Source organism: Aphelocoma coerulescens, chromosome 7, assembly GCF_041296385.1.
Source record: "Aphelocoma coerulescens isolate FSJ_1873_10779 chromosome 7, UR_Acoe_1.0, whole genome shotgun sequence".
Lineage (NCBI taxonomy): Eukaryota > Metazoa > Chordata > Aves > Passeriformes > Corvidae > Aphelocoma > Aphelocoma coerulescens.
The window spans coordinates 31,540,367-31,558,466 of record NC_091021.1 but is presented as its reverse complement, the minus strand read 5'-3'; the positions used below and the strand labels follow the sequence as shown (position 1 = coordinate 31,558,466).

Here is an 18,100-nt window from a genome sequence, read left to right as displayed (position 1 = left end):
TTGCAGTCCAAGTCGTGTTTATTTTGTTTATGATGTCTCTGGTGACAGAAACAGTAGAATAAATAGAATCTGTTACAATTTCTTTCTTACATCCCTCTTTCATACATTTAAAATCTATGCATAGCTGAACAGATGAGGATGAAGCTCAGTTTCAAGTGAGCAAACTTTTTATTATGTGTCTTGTGCTTCCTCTAAGAAAATGAAGATGCATCACCATGGGTTGCTTTAAAACTTTTATATTGCCAATTATTTTTTGCTGCAAAAAAACTGTGTGAAGGGGTTATTAAGGCCACAAGAACAGAGACTGAAAGTAAACTTTTACAGTCTTGCCCTACACTTTATATTAATCTCACTTCTGGTGGCAGGATGGGAGAGGGGGCTGTTTGTTTTCCAGTTTCCATCAGGCAAGTGATGGAGCTGTCAGTACAGATATTTGATTGCAACTTCTAAGTTCCTTGCCTAAAGTGAAAAAGGGACAATATGCCTTAAATATGTACCTTGAAGGCCCAGATTTTCACTTCAAAACCAATTCAAGACAAAGCAAGCTCTGGGTGAAGCCTCAGCTGCTATCAGTGCTGACCTGAGTGTCACTACTTCGACAGCAGGAGGAGAGGAACCAGAGGAACCTTTCTTGCCCTGCTCTTTTGGACCATTAATGCACTGCAACAGACTTGGACTCTGCAGTCCTGTTCTTAAGAGAGGTGCCAGGCCAGTGGGACTGCTCAGAGGAGAAAGGGCTGCTCCCAAGAGTTTGTCCTTATCATGACATCCATAACCTATATTCTCTTTTCAAGCTCATATTTACACATCTTGTAGTCTAAATATGCTTTTCATTTTCCTGTTGTATTAAAACTTTTAGTTAAAAAATTCACAAGACACTCCAACAGACATATTTATAACAAGCAAGGGCATAGGTCTCAATCACTTGTGAAGAAGCAGCCCTTCTTAATCTGTCAGTCAATGCATGCACAAAATGCACGGAGCATCAATTTCTTTTTAGGTTATTCACTGTGACTTATGTATCTGCCAATAAATCTAAAATACAGGTCAAAGAATATGTAGCTCAAGTAAATCTATAAATGTAGCAGAAAAGCTTCACTAACTACCTCAGATTGCCAAAGCTGAGGTCATTTCCTTGTTGTGAAAAATACTGAGTCCATAAATTATTTTTATCACCTCTGGGGCAATGCAAACAGTTTCCAACAGATGCTGAAAGTATGATATGTTTTTTATTTGATATCAGAACACTACTTTTACACAGCTCTTAAAACACAAGGTCCAAGATTCTGCTTGTGCTTTAAGGCCCCAATTCAGCAACATATTAAAACAGATGCTTCAGGCCCTGACATTAAACACGTGCCTAAGTGCTTTGTTGCATAATCACAAATTGCTAAACTGGAGCCTAAAGACTAAATCTTTTTCCCATGAAACTCTGGATCTACCTTCCGTTTTCCTTCAAGGAAAACAAGGCATTTATTCAAACATAAGATACATAAACATTCAAAAAGGCTTTTCTTTCAGAGATCACTGGGTGAGCCAGAGCTCTGGAAGTAAACCTTGGACAAAAACTGATGTACCATTTTTTACAACAGTTTAAGTGGCAGTTGCTTAAGATTTAGTTAATGTTTATTTCCATAAAGAAAATAAAAATACTTTGACCATGTGAAGACATAAGCATGAATGGTGAACGTCCTACAGAGAACTTTGGAGAAAACACCACTGAATTAACTTACAGTACATTTGTTAAACATGAGCAGCTCTAATAATGACATTTCATTTAACAATGCCCTTTGTCTTTTCAGTTCATCAGTTACCTATTTCAGTAATGAACTGCAGTCATACCATTCTGATTTTCTCCTAATGTAAAGGCTGAGATCACTTCACTTGCAGTGAAGCGTGATGCTATTATTCTGTTTGTGGCTTAGGAAAAAAAGCTATAGAATATATCACAATTGTAATTGGCTAACAAATATTAAATTCTGTGATCAGTAAGGATACCAATAACTTCATTTAGCTATTAATGGAAACAAGTAAAATTAAAAAAAAATAGATAGAAATGGTTGAAAATGCTCAGGATATCTATTTCATGAGCAGAGGAGCAAGTATTCAGCTGGGAAAAAAATGAGCCACGCATTAAACGTTATTTTAATTTTTTATCAAGAATCCATGCATAGAACTTAACAGCAACATTTTCAGATAGGATGGATATTCTCAGTTGCAAAAATAAAATGGAGTTGCCTGCCCTATTTAAGAAGGATTTTCTAAAGAACTAGAAGAAGTCAGATTAAGTGGATACTATCCCACTTTGCACTATGTAAACACAAGAGAGATAAAAAATATCATAGGTCTACTTGATATGATCCATAAGTCTTACAGGGGGTAATGGGGCTTACTTTCACTCATTTGCCTACCTCTTATTTTGGGTTTCTTAGATTTCAAAAGCTTTTTCCTTGTCTTTCTAGCTGCAAGAGAGATATTTTAAGCAGGCTGCTGTTTTCACTTTTCTATTCATCGTGATCCATTCAAAATATTTTCAGAGCTCACCAAAAACATTTAATTAGCAGACAGTGGTGTCCAGCATTTCATAATCTTTTCCCAATTGAACCAAATCTGCACAATTTACAATAGATCTTTGGAAAACTGCTTTTTACTGTGTGCTGCATCTATAGATCTCTCTCAATTACCCACAGTAAATTTAGGCATTGTACAAGAGCAAATTTTACAGTCCATGAAGAGATGAAGTGAAATCTAGATGAAATTCATTGTGACAGATTCTCAGTTAGTGCCCTGATGTGTCTGTATTACAGAAGATAGACATTCTATTAGCATGGAAGCTCCCATAATGGACTGTGAATCATTTCAGGTAATAGAGATGCCAACTGGAATGACTGAAAAGCACTATTGAATTCCATTAGAGCTCTTTGTTTTTAAATCAGTCATTTCTTTGTGAATATCCAACTATATACTTCTTGACCTTAGCTGAGAGTAATAATTGTGAACTAATATTACAAAACATTAATCTGAGTTACTGTTCAATTAATGTTTCTGTTTGAGGGTTATTTTTATGCTGCAAATGTGAAAGAGACTGTGGCTTGTATTACAAATATGTATTTGGACTTGAGCTAGTGCAGAATGCAATTTTCACTTATATTTCTCTCTCCACTGTATTCAGTCTCATCTCATTAGCTGTAAAAAGACTTGGGTATTGGCTTTTCTTTTTCCATGTCATCCTACCAGAATAAAATAACTATAATCAACAAATCTATAAAGATAAACATTTTTATAAGAGATGCCACAAATAGTCTTCTTTCATTTAGGTGCTTGGTTAATTATCAGCAAAATAACTAACACCATATCCTGTTACCCAAACAGCCCCACCTTATCTATCAATCATGTATGATTTATCAGACTTGATAATTGCTTGGATAATTAACACAGAATTTAGGTTTATTCAATCTGCTGAAACCTCAGAAATGCCTGCATAATTGCCATTTGTGTAGTAGATGAAGTTATGAATAATTCTTTTTCACATAAATATGAAGGCTGCATTGCAGGCAGCAGAATTTCCTCACCCATAGCTATTAATGCAGATATTACATCGTACAAGTGCTATGGTTTTGTCAGATGTTAACTATATGTATATAGTTAAAGTAATTAAAATGCATATCCATGAAAATAAGGGAAAAATATTTGTTTGTAGGCACTGCATGCTTCTCTCATGAAGAAGTACAGAAGGAGAATGAAGGAAAATTACTCTGCTCGGTACAGCAGCAACCAGATTTGAATCTCTGTAATATTCACACATAAATCCTTTGGGAAGTCTTTAAACAGAGTAGGTTCTGTATCTTCTGTCTACAATCATCTATTTTCACATCAGAATGAGCAACATTATCCTTATATACCAGAGTTTCTGTGTCTACAGCTTGAAAATGAGCCTCTCCTTAATGTTGTAATGACAGGTGTAAGATTAACTTTGTTAGGTGTCTAGCCACTCATGCAAACTAAATTAAATTAATGGAACAAATTTCTCTCATAATTAAGATAAAAATTCATGTCAGCTGTAACCTTGCTGTACACTAATTATATACAAATGATTTATCATCTGCTTCGCCCAGAATATTAATCCTCAACTCATTGATAACTGCAGCCAGTGTTAAGAGATGAGAGTTGATTAACTATGACAGATTGGGCAACCACAGTACCAAGTGCCTGAACAACCAGTGAAACCAATAATATTCAAATAGCACTTCTTATTTAAAAATGCATTCCCATGGAAACAGATGCATGTTTAATGAGGGATACGGAGATTATTTCAATAACGACTGATATTGGAAGAGTGGGCTGAACTAATCAATAATAATTAAGTGCTTAGCCTGGGTAAGATATGGTTTTATAAAGCAGGTTATGTACACATTAGTGAGGTACTAGTTCAGGCCATGTTACGTATAATGTCTTCATGTATTGCTGTTGGTTATTTATTTTCCTACTGCAGCAGATATTGAAGAATTTACAGATGTTAAAACATCTACAGTCTAATCTTGGCTCCCCCCAGCTCCAATAAAAAGAAGAAGAAATGATGCCACCAACAGTCCTTTGAAAGTCAACTCCTGCAGTAATTCTGCGTTGGGAAATTTCTTTATGAAAAAAGCCACCCAACCAACACAAAAAACACCAAGCAACACTTGAAGCATCATCTGTTCAGCAGGACACTCAATCATCTCTTGGTATATGATACTATATTTTCACTTTAAATAAAAATTATTAAAATTAACTTGTGAACCTTAAAAAAGTTATTATTTTTTAATAGGTGGCATGTATTTTGGGGAAGATTGTTAGTTAATAATGTATCCTTTGATGAATAAAAAGAATAACAAAATTCCAGACATCTCGAAGGTTTTCAAGTTAGGGCTTGGGCCTTTTTAGTACTAATTCTGTCTCCCCAGGACAGCTTTTTTTAAACTAATTGCTCATCGAGGCTCCAAGAACCCCTGTCAGAAAGAAAAAACCCAGTCTTGTTCCTAGGCACTAATAAGGCACAACCAGCCAGCTGGATGAACTAAGTGATATTGCTGTAAATTAATTACTTTCATGAAAAGCTGGTATGTCTGAAGACAAGTTATGTCTGAGAAGGAAACTTAAATACTAATATAAAACTGAAGACAACTGAAAAATCAACACAGAGCATGAACCTGCTATTCCCAGTGGCCAGGTGGGACAAGGCCTGTGAAAGCCTGCAGGGATGGACAGGCTGGTCTGCAGGGAATGTAGTGATGGCAGAGAGCTGGAGACAGGTCCCCAGAGCTGCCCTCCTGCCCAGGCACTGCAGCCACAGTTCAGGCTTTCCTGTTCACCAGACTGGTTCCATTCTGACACAAAGGGAAAATCCAGGAAATTGGCTCCTATCCTATGGCTGCTCTGTGCCTGGGTTTATGAGAGCCAAGCCTTCTCAGTCTGCTCATTCTCAGTATGGGGACACCAATTCCTTTGGAACTGGACTGGCTTATTTCACAGAGGCTACACCAGGATTATGTCTTAAATGAGAATTTGAGCCCTTTCTTCCATTCCCATGTTCTTTAACACCCACTCAGCCTCTGATTGAACACAGGTGTTCCTGCACAGGTATCTCCATAGCTTGGCTTGGATAAAAATTTGAGCTCCTGCTGGGGACTGTAGAGGCAGCTGAATGCCAGCCTATGGCAGGGACGGGCTGGACACAGCAGCTGATGTGGTGCTGCAGGTTTGGCTGTGCTTTGTGGTGACACTGCAGGCTGGTACCAAGCACAGAAACCAGGCTGGCCTCTAGAAACACCCAGCACTGCTCTGATGCCAGCTCAGCTACCAGGAGACCCAAAACACCAGAGCCCAGCCATCCCAGCACCAGCACTCTCAACATGTGGATACAGACTCAGCTTCTCAAGGAGTATTTGAATCACCAGCTTAGGAAGCAAATATTCTATTTCATGATAATGGTCCTTTTCAGCCTCCCATCCCACGAGAGACTTTCTTTTTTTTCATTTGTCGTATGTGCTTCAAAAGAAATTAAAGTTCCACTTAAATGAAAAAGAAAATGTGAACTTTATGGGAAGTAAAAATTCAAACATTTCTTTCTCTACATTTCTAGCTATTTCAGGGCTAATTGCCTTTGAATTTGTAAATGCAGATAATGAGAAGAATCCTATGTATATAGAATTGAAGAGAATATATGCAGAGCAAGTCAAGTACTTGATACCCAATTTAACTTGGAGCTGGATATCAACTTTAAATAAGCAAAAAGGCGTTAAGTTTTTTTCATCATCTTATCCCTAGGGGATACATATCTGCTATGAACCTAATCAGCTACAGAACATCACAGATCCTCTGCACCAATGCTAACAATGAACATTCCCATGGCGGAGCAGAGATGGATCATCAGCACTGCAGGTCCAGTGGGGCAACCAGACACTGCCCCACACACTTCTATAAAGATTCAATTAATGCAAAAGTTTGTGTGTAAACTCCCTTTCAGGTCTTTGGGATCACCACAGAGAAGCAAATCACCAGTAGAAATACTTTACAATGAAAGCATAGAAGAAATTCCTCATGTAAATTGTAAATTCCATCAGTAAAATGACTTTTCTGAGCAATTGTAGTGACATGCAAAACTTCACCTACCAATGCTAACAGCACCTAGTAAGGAGGTGAGCTAGACTATGTCCACACCAAAGCCACAGCAGGAAAGGCTGTACTGCAGCTCCCAGAATCACCCTTTGCAGCAAAGCAAGCAGCAGTTCCCAACAATACAGTGATCCAATCCTACACTGTGGTGCTACTGCAAGTAGAATTCTGTCACTGCTCTGGTGGTTGGAGTAAATAGCTACCTGTCTTTCCATGGCATATAATGGTTAATGGATCAGTTTCAGGGGAAATGCCAGTGTGGAAGTCAGTGGCACTCTTTGCTTAGGAAAAGAAGTATACTAGAAAGAAAGCACTAATTAGAGAGAAGGCACGTGGTCATTTAGCACGTTTTCTAGCAGAAGCTCAGCACGGACATTTGGCAGTGAGAGAGTCTAAATGCAGCCTTCTAGGAATGGCTAAAATGGGTCTGTATTGATTAGTGCTTTGGCTAATTGGTGAGGGTAGGAACTAGAAACCCCCTGGTAGCCCTCATTGCCAGTTAGAGCAATAGCTGATAGACCTAAATTCTGCTCACGCTGATACAACTGATAGCACACCATCTTCAGTGAAGCTCCTCCAGTTTAACAGGCACAAGGAGAAGCAGATGCAAAAAATGGAGTGTCCTTGTCCTAAATCTCTTTTGCACACCTTGAGCACCTTATGCCCCTTCCACTCAGAGTAAGAAGTGGGATTATGCTGCCTCACCCAGCAGTATCACTTCATTCCATTGATCAGGCTCTGCAAACAATGCAATTATCTCAGAGTGGAATGCAGTGAGCCCTAGTTTTGCTACTTCTACTTATTACTGAGGAGCATCAAACTACCCAGCCATTTTCCTGCAGCCATCTTTAAAAAAGGCAATGATCTCAATGTGCTGCTAACCTAATGAGGGCTGTGTGTGACAGAGCCATAGACACATTTTCTCACTAGCCTAATGAGCAAAGTGACAGACAGTGAAACAGTTCACACTTGAGTAATTTTCTAGTCATCAGCAACTGCAGTGTTCATGGGAGCAGAAGCCAGAGAGGGGACGAAGAGCTACACAATAAATACACACTGGCTCCATTGGCCAGAATAAGTTATCACTAGGATAGAGGTCTTGGGGCAAGCTCCCTTAGGAAATTCAAACAAAAAGAGTCAATTCAAGGCATCTCTAGCAGTGCATTCAATTAAAATTAAATTTAAAACATAGGATCAGCTGTTGGGCTGTTAGGCCACCTGCCCAAAGGAAGAAAAAAATTAGAGATGTAACGAACCTTTACTCCTGATGTCTGCAAGCTGCTCATGAATCACTGAATAGTACCAGCTTCTCACAAGCATCCATTCAGTACAAAGTCCAGTTCTCCTTTGTCTCCCACCCCAAGAAGGAAACCAGCAGCACATAGCTCATTATCCATATTGACAGCAAGCGTTTGTGTGAAAAATGCTGTACTTCTTACATTTTTAATGTACTGGCAACTTCTTCCAGTGAAACCATTATTTCTCAAAGGAATGTAACTATGAGCCAAGCCTTGGAACATCCACTGGCACAGCCTCCAGGATAGATTCCACAAGGAAACAGCAAAAGCCATCAGAGCTAGGCAGTACTCTAGGCACTGTTAGTGCACCCAGCACCTCCCACTGCCCTGATGACCAAGTATAGAAGTGTGAACTGAGAGAACACACAAAGCCCAGCTGCAAGGGAAGGAGCCCTTCCCAAAGATGGGAAAACCAACCGGTCCAAGAAGCATTTCAGCTGCCAGTGGTGTGATCCAGGTCTTGAAGAGAAGCCACACCAGCCATCCCTTCTTGATCCCTCTCCTTGGATACTGCCATTTTTTACCACTGATAAAATATGTCTGCCTTTCTTCCTTCTTCTCTCAGATGAAGAGAGGAGACATTTGATGCTGCTGAGACAAATAAAACAGCAGCTGCAGAGTCCACCTGCCTAATCCCAGAGTTGTCCCCCTGTGAACTGGCCTGACTCTCTAAGCAGAAGGGGTGTCAGGAAATAAAGAGTCTTGTGGTTCCTCACCTGGATCCTTCCGCTGTGATCATTCCTGCCATGTATGGGAGCCAGCATGTGGGCAGAGGGACAAGTCCTGTTAACATTCTCACTGTGCAGGAATCTCTTCATGGAGAGCTATGGACATGCTTTAGAGGTGCAGCAATCAGGTGTGGCAGAGCTCATGCTGCCCTTCAGATCTGGTGCTGCTCCACAGGCAGCAGTGCTCACCACAGCTCTTTCTTTGAGCTGCCCTGTGGGAGCTGGTTGATGCCCAAAATGCCTAAACTGCACCCATGTGTCAGCTTCAGTCCATGGGGCTGCCTGGGCAAGTACAGGGGCTAAAGGGCGGATCAAAATACCTCCCAATGACCTCAGCAGCAACAGAGGAGCCCTTGTGCAATTCAATCCTATCCTGGAGACAGCACGTCTCAGGCTCTCCCACTGAGGGCAGAGCAGCTCCCCGGCAGAGCTCTGGCCCAGTGTAAATTAGCTAATTCTCACAACCACTCCATAAGTCATTCCTGCCCAGCTTTTCAGGCTGGTGAGGCGAAGGACTCACCAGCAGCCACCAGAGGCACAGGTGCAGTTTGTCAGGAACTGAACTCAAAAGTTCTGGGCTCTGCTCCTCAGCATTGGCTGCTTGGCCAAAACCTATTTATGCAAACTCACCATGAGCTTGGCTGAACTGTTGTTTTGTCTGACATTTCTCCTTGCACATGTGAAAGAATCCCCTTGGCTTGTGAGAGAAGTTCTGTAGTCCAGGAGGCGGCCAGGCTCTGAGTCATGTGCCTCTGTTCTACTGTGTCTGCTTCTGCTTCCCTGGGTCACCCAAGGCAGGACATTTAAACTCATTGCACCACACTTTTCATGTTGGAAGAATCCAAAATTGCTTCTAAAATGTTGTTGTGTCAACTGGGGGTAAGCCAGTAAATACTGGGATCTTTTAAAATGAAGGCATTCAGTGCTTATCTCTCCCTGACTTTCACTGGGGCTTAGCATTCAATTTCTTTAGTATATTTTAAAGATCCTTGTCTAGAAAAAGAAACTGGCATTTGTGGGCACAGCACAAATATTAAACTACTTTGAATAACTCTCCATGTGGAACTGCTCATGTGCAATAAAAATGGCAGTGTTTTCCAGTATAAATAATCACTCATTTCTTGAAATCATAAATCATTCATCTTTTGGATTATTTGGGTGTCAAGGGATAAACTGTTACATCTATATTTAGTATCTAACTCAAAGTCCTGCCTGGTCTTCAGAAGTACTGCACACTCTTCAGCTGGGAGAGCTTGTACATCAGATCCCTTGGATAAAGTGCTTAAATTTGAACTCACATGCTTACATCTAAAAACTCCACCCAACATTTAAGAGAACTGAAAATTAGTTAAAAGCTGTTCTGAGCATTTTCAAAAATTACGCAGTGGAAGGCATTCCAGGTGAAAATGCATTTTAACTTATTTTTCATAAATGTCTTCCTTCTTTTAAATTCTGTTTTGCTCATCACAGGTATCCTGGAACATGACATCCTGGCTCTGCCCATAACAGCCATGCTCTGGGTCAGAGAGTGAAGAGCCAGGCTTGGGGTTGAAACCAGCCATTTGTGCCAGGGAAATACGACACCAGGATGGGACAGAGCCTGTGATGAGGTGCTGCAAAGGAGAGCTGCACTACCCTCGTGGTGGGAGGTGCCAGCCCACTGTGTAACCCTCACCATCAACATGCTGCATTTGACAGGTCTGTGCACCAGTAAACAAACTGCAGCCCAGGTGATTTTAATACCCCGAGCCATTTGAGTAGCTGCATAATAGTCTGTCCCAGACTAGATATGCTGCAAAATTTTTAGAGGGGCCTATGTGGAACTGTTCCAGTCCCTGAGTAGAGATGAACACACAGAATCTGCCAAAAAAATATTCATCCAACCAGAAAGTGTCTAGAGGATTTTATACAGGAAAAAAGATTTGAAGAAATTCGGTGGTTAAGGAAATGTTCATTTTACTTTGTAATTCACCTTAACTGATTCTGTATGTGAACCAAAACCCCTAAGACGTGAAATGTGTGCAAAAGATACAAACCTGTGAAATGGTGGGACAAATAGTTTCTCCTCCTCTAGTAAAATGACACAGCAGCTACTTGGGAAAAGAATCCACATGCCAAATCTGTAAATATGCTCTACCTCTTTTTATGCTTCTGCTATAATTAATGTGAGAACCTTTAAAATTCCTATCTGATACTTACACTTGTTATAGCAACATATTTAATTCCAGAGCTACATCCTTTAGCAGATTCTTTTACTTCATTCAAATTACTAATCGTTTAGATTCTCTCTGAAAGTCTTTCCTCCCTCACTCCCCATGCATGCTTAACCTAATTAACTATAAATGAGAAAAAATGCTATTCACATAAAAAGAAAATGTTAACCTATAAATTATCCAGTGCTCCCTCCTGAGGCTGGCAACGCCTCTCACGGAAAAGCTCAAATGTTGGTGCAGTATTCTTGGCTTCCTATCCAGTTTCTGCCACCAAAAATCACTTTATACAACACATTACTCTGCCATTTTGTACCTCTGGCAACATTTACTGAAACTAAGTCCTCTCCCGTGTTTTCAAGATTACACGAAGGAGGATTTCTAGGATGATTAATTGGAGAGACAAAATCATTCCTTTACATTTCAAGGAACATTTGCAGAAGACTAATGGTCATTTATGGAAATATGGCCTCTTTATACCCATTAATGTCTTCCAGTGTTCCCTACGGGTCACACAATTAACCACCCCTTTGTATTTCTTTGCTGCTGTCATCCAAAATCCTCTCAGTTGTTGTCATCCATTGAAAATCTTCTGCTTTGCCATGGCCAGGTCAAAAGCAAACTCAGGTTCATGGGATGGAGCCATCTAAGGGAGAGGATCCTTACTTTATACGTTGCTCCTCAAAATATATTTTTTTCCAGAGGTTCTCAATTGCATTTTGCCAATTTTGACCCTAACAACCATTTCCAAATGTATGTGGAAATCCAAATAAAAAGTAGAGAGACAGTCCTTTATTTTCTAATTCTATTCCCGTGCTTTTGTGATTTCATTTATCCCACTCTCCAGTGGTGATGGAAAGGGCTTTGCTGTGCCTAGCACAATATAATTCTGATCCATAGCTACAGCTTCAGAGTACTGTTGTACCTTATTGCTATTGTCACTAGTTTTACCATTATTTGGAATTATAACAGTTCCAATGAAACCTGACATAACAGATCCCTGTCCAGTCAACCTGTGCCCAGGTACCAGGTGACATCATGGGCACCACCAGGGATGCTGGGCCCAAGTGAAGACTGGCACTAGGCACGTATGAGGGAAATGACCTTTACATCACATTTCCCACGGTTCCCTGCTCCCTGTCCCTACCTCCCTGTCACTGCAGGGCTTTGTGTCAGTGTCCCGAGGGCATTAATAGTCACTAATTGTCCAGGGACTGGTATCACACAGTGTGTTGCCCAGTTTTTTCCCCTTTTGCCAATGAGAGCAAGCTGACCTACCAACAGCCTCTTGCCAGGACATTTGTGTACACTCTGCTTTGGAATTGGCATCTCACCAGCTTGTGGTTTAACTTACCACCAACTCCAGTGCACTCCTCAGGGTTTACCTGAGCACTGCCTGTGCTCCAAAAGTGAGTGAGCTCTGTGCAAACACTGACACTGTCACCTCTGCAGCCACATCCTCCAGCGTATCTCCCATATTCCGGAGTTCAGACACCACGAGGAAGCTGATGCTGTTTCAGACAATGCCCAAGTCATTTAGAGGACCCTGTTCCCAGGCACATGTAGTGATGTCACCTTCCAGTGGAGATGGCTGAGGCCAAGAACAAGCTCTCTTTCCAGAGAGGCAGAGGAGTTACAGCTGTCAGCCAACACCAGGCATGGGTATCTGCTGACAGCTGGCATTTGTTACAGTTTCCTTTGCTACCCCTGTAACTTGTTACAGGTATTTCATGAAGTGAAAAATACCAGCACAGGGGTTTTTTGCCCTTGATATCAAAAAACACAAACCCAAGCATAGAAGAAAATGAGAGAGAAAAAGGAGAAATGAGGACAGAGCTGATAAAACCAGGGAGAAATGTTAGGTCAAAACACTGTAAGTTAAAAAAGAGACAAATTGCTTATCTGTTCATTCCCAATTCCCTGAAACTGTCTCCATTTTGATGGTGCTTGATCACAAGCTGAGAAGAGGTGGGCCTTCCAGCTGCGAGGAGACAGCCTCATACCAAAATAGGAAAGAGAAGCATAACCTACTGGCCATTCCTGAATACAGTAAAAGAACATTTCAGGAACAAACTGCTGGCATTTTGCTTTAGCTTCCTGAATAGCAAAATCAAAACAGATTTACAGAGTGTGTATGCATTATATGGAGCAGGAAACACTGTCACCATTACACAAACTAGTTGAAAATTTTATATGTACACAATTCTGCTAAAATATTCTTATTAAAGGTATGTGTAAAATTCGGGAGAAGATAAACCCATCTAATATTTTCTTACTTTACCATTGCTTCGGGATGATTTGCAGCACTTTAGCAGAGAATTACAGAAGCCATGCATGTACATTCGCTCATGTTTTTACCCTAATTTTCCCACAGGAAGCCCTATGCTTTTTTTTTTGGTCACTCCTAAGACTGAATCAGCACCACAGCACCTTGCAGACAGACCCCCACCACACCTATCCACCCCTCTCTCTCCCCACGATCTCATTCACCCTTAACACCTGCATTTTGTGTTCCCTGGCCTTCTCTGGTGCCACATCCACTCCCTGCCTCCCATTTCCCATCAGAGGCTGAGCCCGTTCCCCCAAACCTCACCAAGGCAGCACCAGCCACTCCTGCCCTTTTCCACAAACCCCAACTGCATCCTTTCCTGTTCACTGCTAAGGGCCCCTTTCATCAGTGGGTGTGCAGCACTACAGTTGCTAAGAATTTTAGTTAATTGGTACTAATTATAGTTAAGAGTAACTAGAGGCTCATTCACAGGGGGAGGGAGGGCTGAAGGAGAAGAAATATAATTCAGTATGTTTTCAACTCTGTACACACACTTAGCTGAGCAGGGTTAATAAGAGCATCAGCCTGGTTCCCGAGCACACCAGAGGTAAATAGAAGCCATTTTTCATGTTTTATTCTGCAGGCACAGTTTTACCATGGCCTGTTTTACAAGTGAGGTAAATGAGTCATAGAAAAAGCAAGTAGCTTGACCAAGGCTTTGCAGTAAGACATCGGCAACACTGCAGGAACTACTTTCCAGCCCACTTGATCCTCATGGGAACAAAATCTTGCCTTATTTTTATTGTCATTATTCCTGTGTAGTAGCTATCCTCATCTGCAGGATCAGAAATTTTAGGCTAAACTGTGGCACAGCTGCACAACTGAATTTGAATTAATCAATCTTTAATCCCTGATTAGGTGAACACAGCAAGAAGAAAATATCTGAGGTAAAGAAAACTTCTATCAGAAATGAAATTGAGAGGCTAACATCCTGCATCAGTTTACAACTGATAAGATTCAATATGCAGCAGTGGAAAAATATTAGAAAGTCTATTAGGAGACACTTAGGTGAATATTGTGTTCCAACCTTTAAAATCCAAGCTGTGCCTTAAGATTGTAACTATCATTTTGCTCCAGAACAAAAAAAAAGAATTGAAAGGCACACCTATTAAGCAAGGATAAAGGTTGAGTCGTAAGCAAATGTCATGTTACAGATTTACCTACCAACAAGAAGGCAGTGGGGTTCAGGTCAGAGGTTAATGAAAGACATCCAAAGGTCATTCCATGATTATGTGAGAGCATGAGTTTAATAGGGCACGGGGACGACAGACACTGACAGAAGATTTATACCAGAGGTGATGACACCGCTCCGAACAGTGCTGATAAAAAGAGCCCCAATATGGGCCTGAACAGAATGATGAATGGTGCACAGGGCTGCTCACACTTCTCATTATAAGCTCCTTCACTCATGGTGGCACTTAGCAGCGTTTATTTACTGGGGTTTGATGGTACTGAGCAGAAGCACAGTATATCTAATACTTTAAATGTAGACTTGCCATATAAAAATGAAACAAGAGATAAGATTAGATCATTGAATAATTGCCCAGCTTTCCTGCAGAGATTATATTCACCAGTGCTAACATTATTTTTTTCCTAATGTTCTAGTGTATGAACAGCTCAAGTGAATTAATTTTCTAAGGCAGAAGGTCAAAGGAAAGTAACTGATAAGTGTTGTGCCTGCTACAGAATATCACTTTACAATATTCTCGCCTCCTCATTTATCAGATAGAGAGGAAGAGATAATATAATAAAGGTATATAAACATATTTTTTGTCACAAAAAATTTAGTTTTAGTTGTCCCAAGTGCTATTTTTCCTTGTGGCTCTTAGTAGAAAGAGGATCAGAGAAGTCAGCCAAAAAAAACCAACAAACAAACAAAAAAAATCAACAACAAACCTCAGGACCAAACCCAAGGAAAACTGAGACCTGATAAATAACATGCACTGCACCAAGAAACTCCTTTTCAGACTGTTATATATTTATCAAACCACTGGAGTGTGAATTTATGAATAAGTCTTATCATCTTTCAGGCAGCAGGCACAATAAAAATTAGAACTACAGAAAATTGTGGGTATTATGAAAGGCTATTTCTACCAATTCATACGTATCTATAGATGGGAATGTCTCAGAAGAAAGTTCTGTGTGTCTTTCCACTCACACCTTCACCCAGAGACAGAGCAGTACTGCATGGTGTCACAGTTAACATTTAGCTGCACATATAGCAACATAAATTGTTATTCAGCCAAGAGCTGTTGTAAACAGTGTATGTAATTTTAAGAGGTGCAGAGCTGCAGCATTCTGAGCATCCAGTATCACCCCTCTCCAAGACAGTTCATTTAATTACCTCACCTGTGCTGCCATCACTTCTGCTTCCCAATACATCTGTATTTTACACCATATCCATCTTGTAGTGCCTGAATATGTGATAAACAGGAAAGAAACCCTACCTGCATTTCAGAAAGAAAGATCTCCTGGGTTGCCTTGGAAGTCACACAGTGGTATCTAATACCTGAAGGGCATCTGAAGGTCCAGGAGATCCCTCAGGATAAGGGGCTCCAGAAAACCAGATGTATGTCAGGCAAAAGTTGCTGAAGTGTCACATCTAGTTAATGGAGAGAGGAATTACAGTCACTTACACTTCTGCTTGACTAGGAAGAGTGAAAAAAGAAAAGCAAATGTTAATAGCACCTTACCCCTGTGCAGCACATGAGACCTGTGCACTGTGTGAGCCAAAAGGGAACACAAGTGCTGCTGGCTTTGTAACAGGCTCTACAACATGGCAAACTCCAACCTGAGAAGAAGAAAGGTCTTTGGTTACCAATCCAGGTATTCCACCAACTCACACCCCTGATACAAGTCACAGACTGGCATTTTTCAGTCATCTCTATGATCTATGACCAGAGCAGACAGACATAATGATTTTTTCCATTTAAAGACCCTCCCTCAGTTTTCCATGTTTTCCAAGCACTGCAGAATAATTTACCAAAAATACACTTAACCAACATTTCTCAATAGCAGGTTGATTATTAATCTTTGACATCTAGGTACCTATTTTTCCTAATTATTTAATTACTAAAAATTTATAGAAATATTAATTAATAAACAGGCCATTAAAATACAGTGTGTGTATGCACGGTAGATTCAGATATATGAAAACTGATGAAAAGGCAGGAGGCAGAATGGTTTTCCTTTAAAGCTCTCTAGTCATCAGTGACACTCTGTCATTCAGCATGTTTTACTGTCCACTTGAATTGAATGAATAGAACAACCTAAGGGAAGCCACAGTGTTTCTGGGCAGACACCGTATCTGTTAGAGAGGCAGACAATAAAATGTTAGTAAAGCATCTGAAGTGGCTCTGCACCAAATGAGGATGAGATTCCTTAGGAAAAAAAAAACCCTTGAATGACACTCCTCATTTATTATGCAGTAAAAGAGAAAGCCAGGATGACTGAAATTCTGCCTATAGAGCAAACAGAAAATGTATCAATCTTCTAGCACAGCCATAAAGACACCAAGTTTCATCGAAACATGTAAGATGTAAGATCATTGCTGGTTCTGAAGTTAAGATCACTTTTTCTGAAGCAGCAGAAATTCACTGATGGCAAAACATTACTCATTTTGGCCCATGATCTGGTTACAAGCATGTCAAACTACTTTTAAAGTCTCTAATAATATATAGCTAAAATCTCATAACTGGAATAAAACATGATCTTTATTCTACTGCACCACAAATGCTGGAAAATGATCTAAGAGTCCAGAAATTGTGCAAGCAGATTACTCTCAAAAAGACTGGTGTACAAAATTCCCTTTTTTAAAAAAATTATATATTTGGCAACTAACACATGGCAGTGAATTTATTTGGAATAGAAGAGCTTTGTAAGACTCTAAGGATACCCATATGAGAAGCTGGTGCCCTTTCCCAAAGTAATTATATTATCTGGAATCCAGCATCTGCCCTGCAGATCCAAACTCAAAACAAACAAATTACCAGATAATCTAATCTGCCAGATATAGATAAAATCTCCAGAAGAACTGGTTTCTAATTGTAGGTGTATGCATGTTTATATGTGCGTATCTGTATGGACAATAGTTTTAGTTTAACACTCTGTGAATTTAATTAATTTAGTTCTTGAAAAAGCTTTCTTCCAAGAAAGGCAAGAAAAGAAAGTACTGTGACAACAGCCATAAATCCACAGCAGATGATCAGCAGGGTCAATAGCAAGGGGCACAAGTTTTATTTAAAATGTTTGTGTTCACTTTGAGTATGTGTGTTTATCTTCATGCGAGTCCTGGCCTGCTCAGAGTACTTCAATTCCCGGGTAATGGAAAGACCATCAGAAACCTGAATCTCATCATCTTGTTTCATAAATGAGTCACTCAAGCAAAAAGAAGAAAACAGCTTACCAAAAAAAAACCCACTAAGAACAATCCAAACACAAACACGATACTGAGATTTTGTCTCTGCAACATGAAGGCCAAATTCTTCACTGGGGTAAATTTACAATGCCAGGAGACATTCATATTCAAAATGTGTAGTGTAGGAGTAAAGGGCTAAGACAAAAGCCAGGAGCCAGTTTAGGCTGGTCATAGTTCAATGTTCCACATCAGCAACACAGCTGGGCACATATTTTTCAGTACCTCTGAGGTCCTGTGTACTTTAGTTCAACTTGTGTGTGATAATTCTACTAAAAGAGGTAAGAATTAAAAAAGTATCTTTCTCATTAAACCTTCTTAAGCCTTCCTTATAAAACCTTAAAAATATGTGGAGGAGAATATAACTGATTCTGTTAACAGATCCATTTCCCATCACATTAAAATATAAGTTCAGAAGGTTCATACCCCATGTTCTTGTTGTAATATCAAATCTTACACAACACAGC

General features: G+C 40.1%; 1 protein-coding gene across 1 annotated transcript in view; it reads right to left on the bottom strand.

Moving 5' to 3' along the window:
• CCDC93 (coiled-coil domain containing 93) overlaps nt 1–18,100 on the bottom strand; it is a 72,878-nt gene that overhangs the window by 47,605 nt on the left and 7,173 nt on the right. Inside the window, exons 3-4 of the mRNA XM_069021187.1 lie at nt 15,913–16,010; nt 15,667–15,821 (exon numbers count right to left, since the gene is read on the bottom strand). Coding sequence (XP_068877288.1) covers nt 15,667–15,672 — 6 coding nt within the window. The 5' untranslated portion in view covers nt 15,673–15,821; nt 15,913–16,010. The remainder of the gene's footprint in view (nt 1–15,666; nt 15,822–15,912; nt 16,011–18,100) is intronic.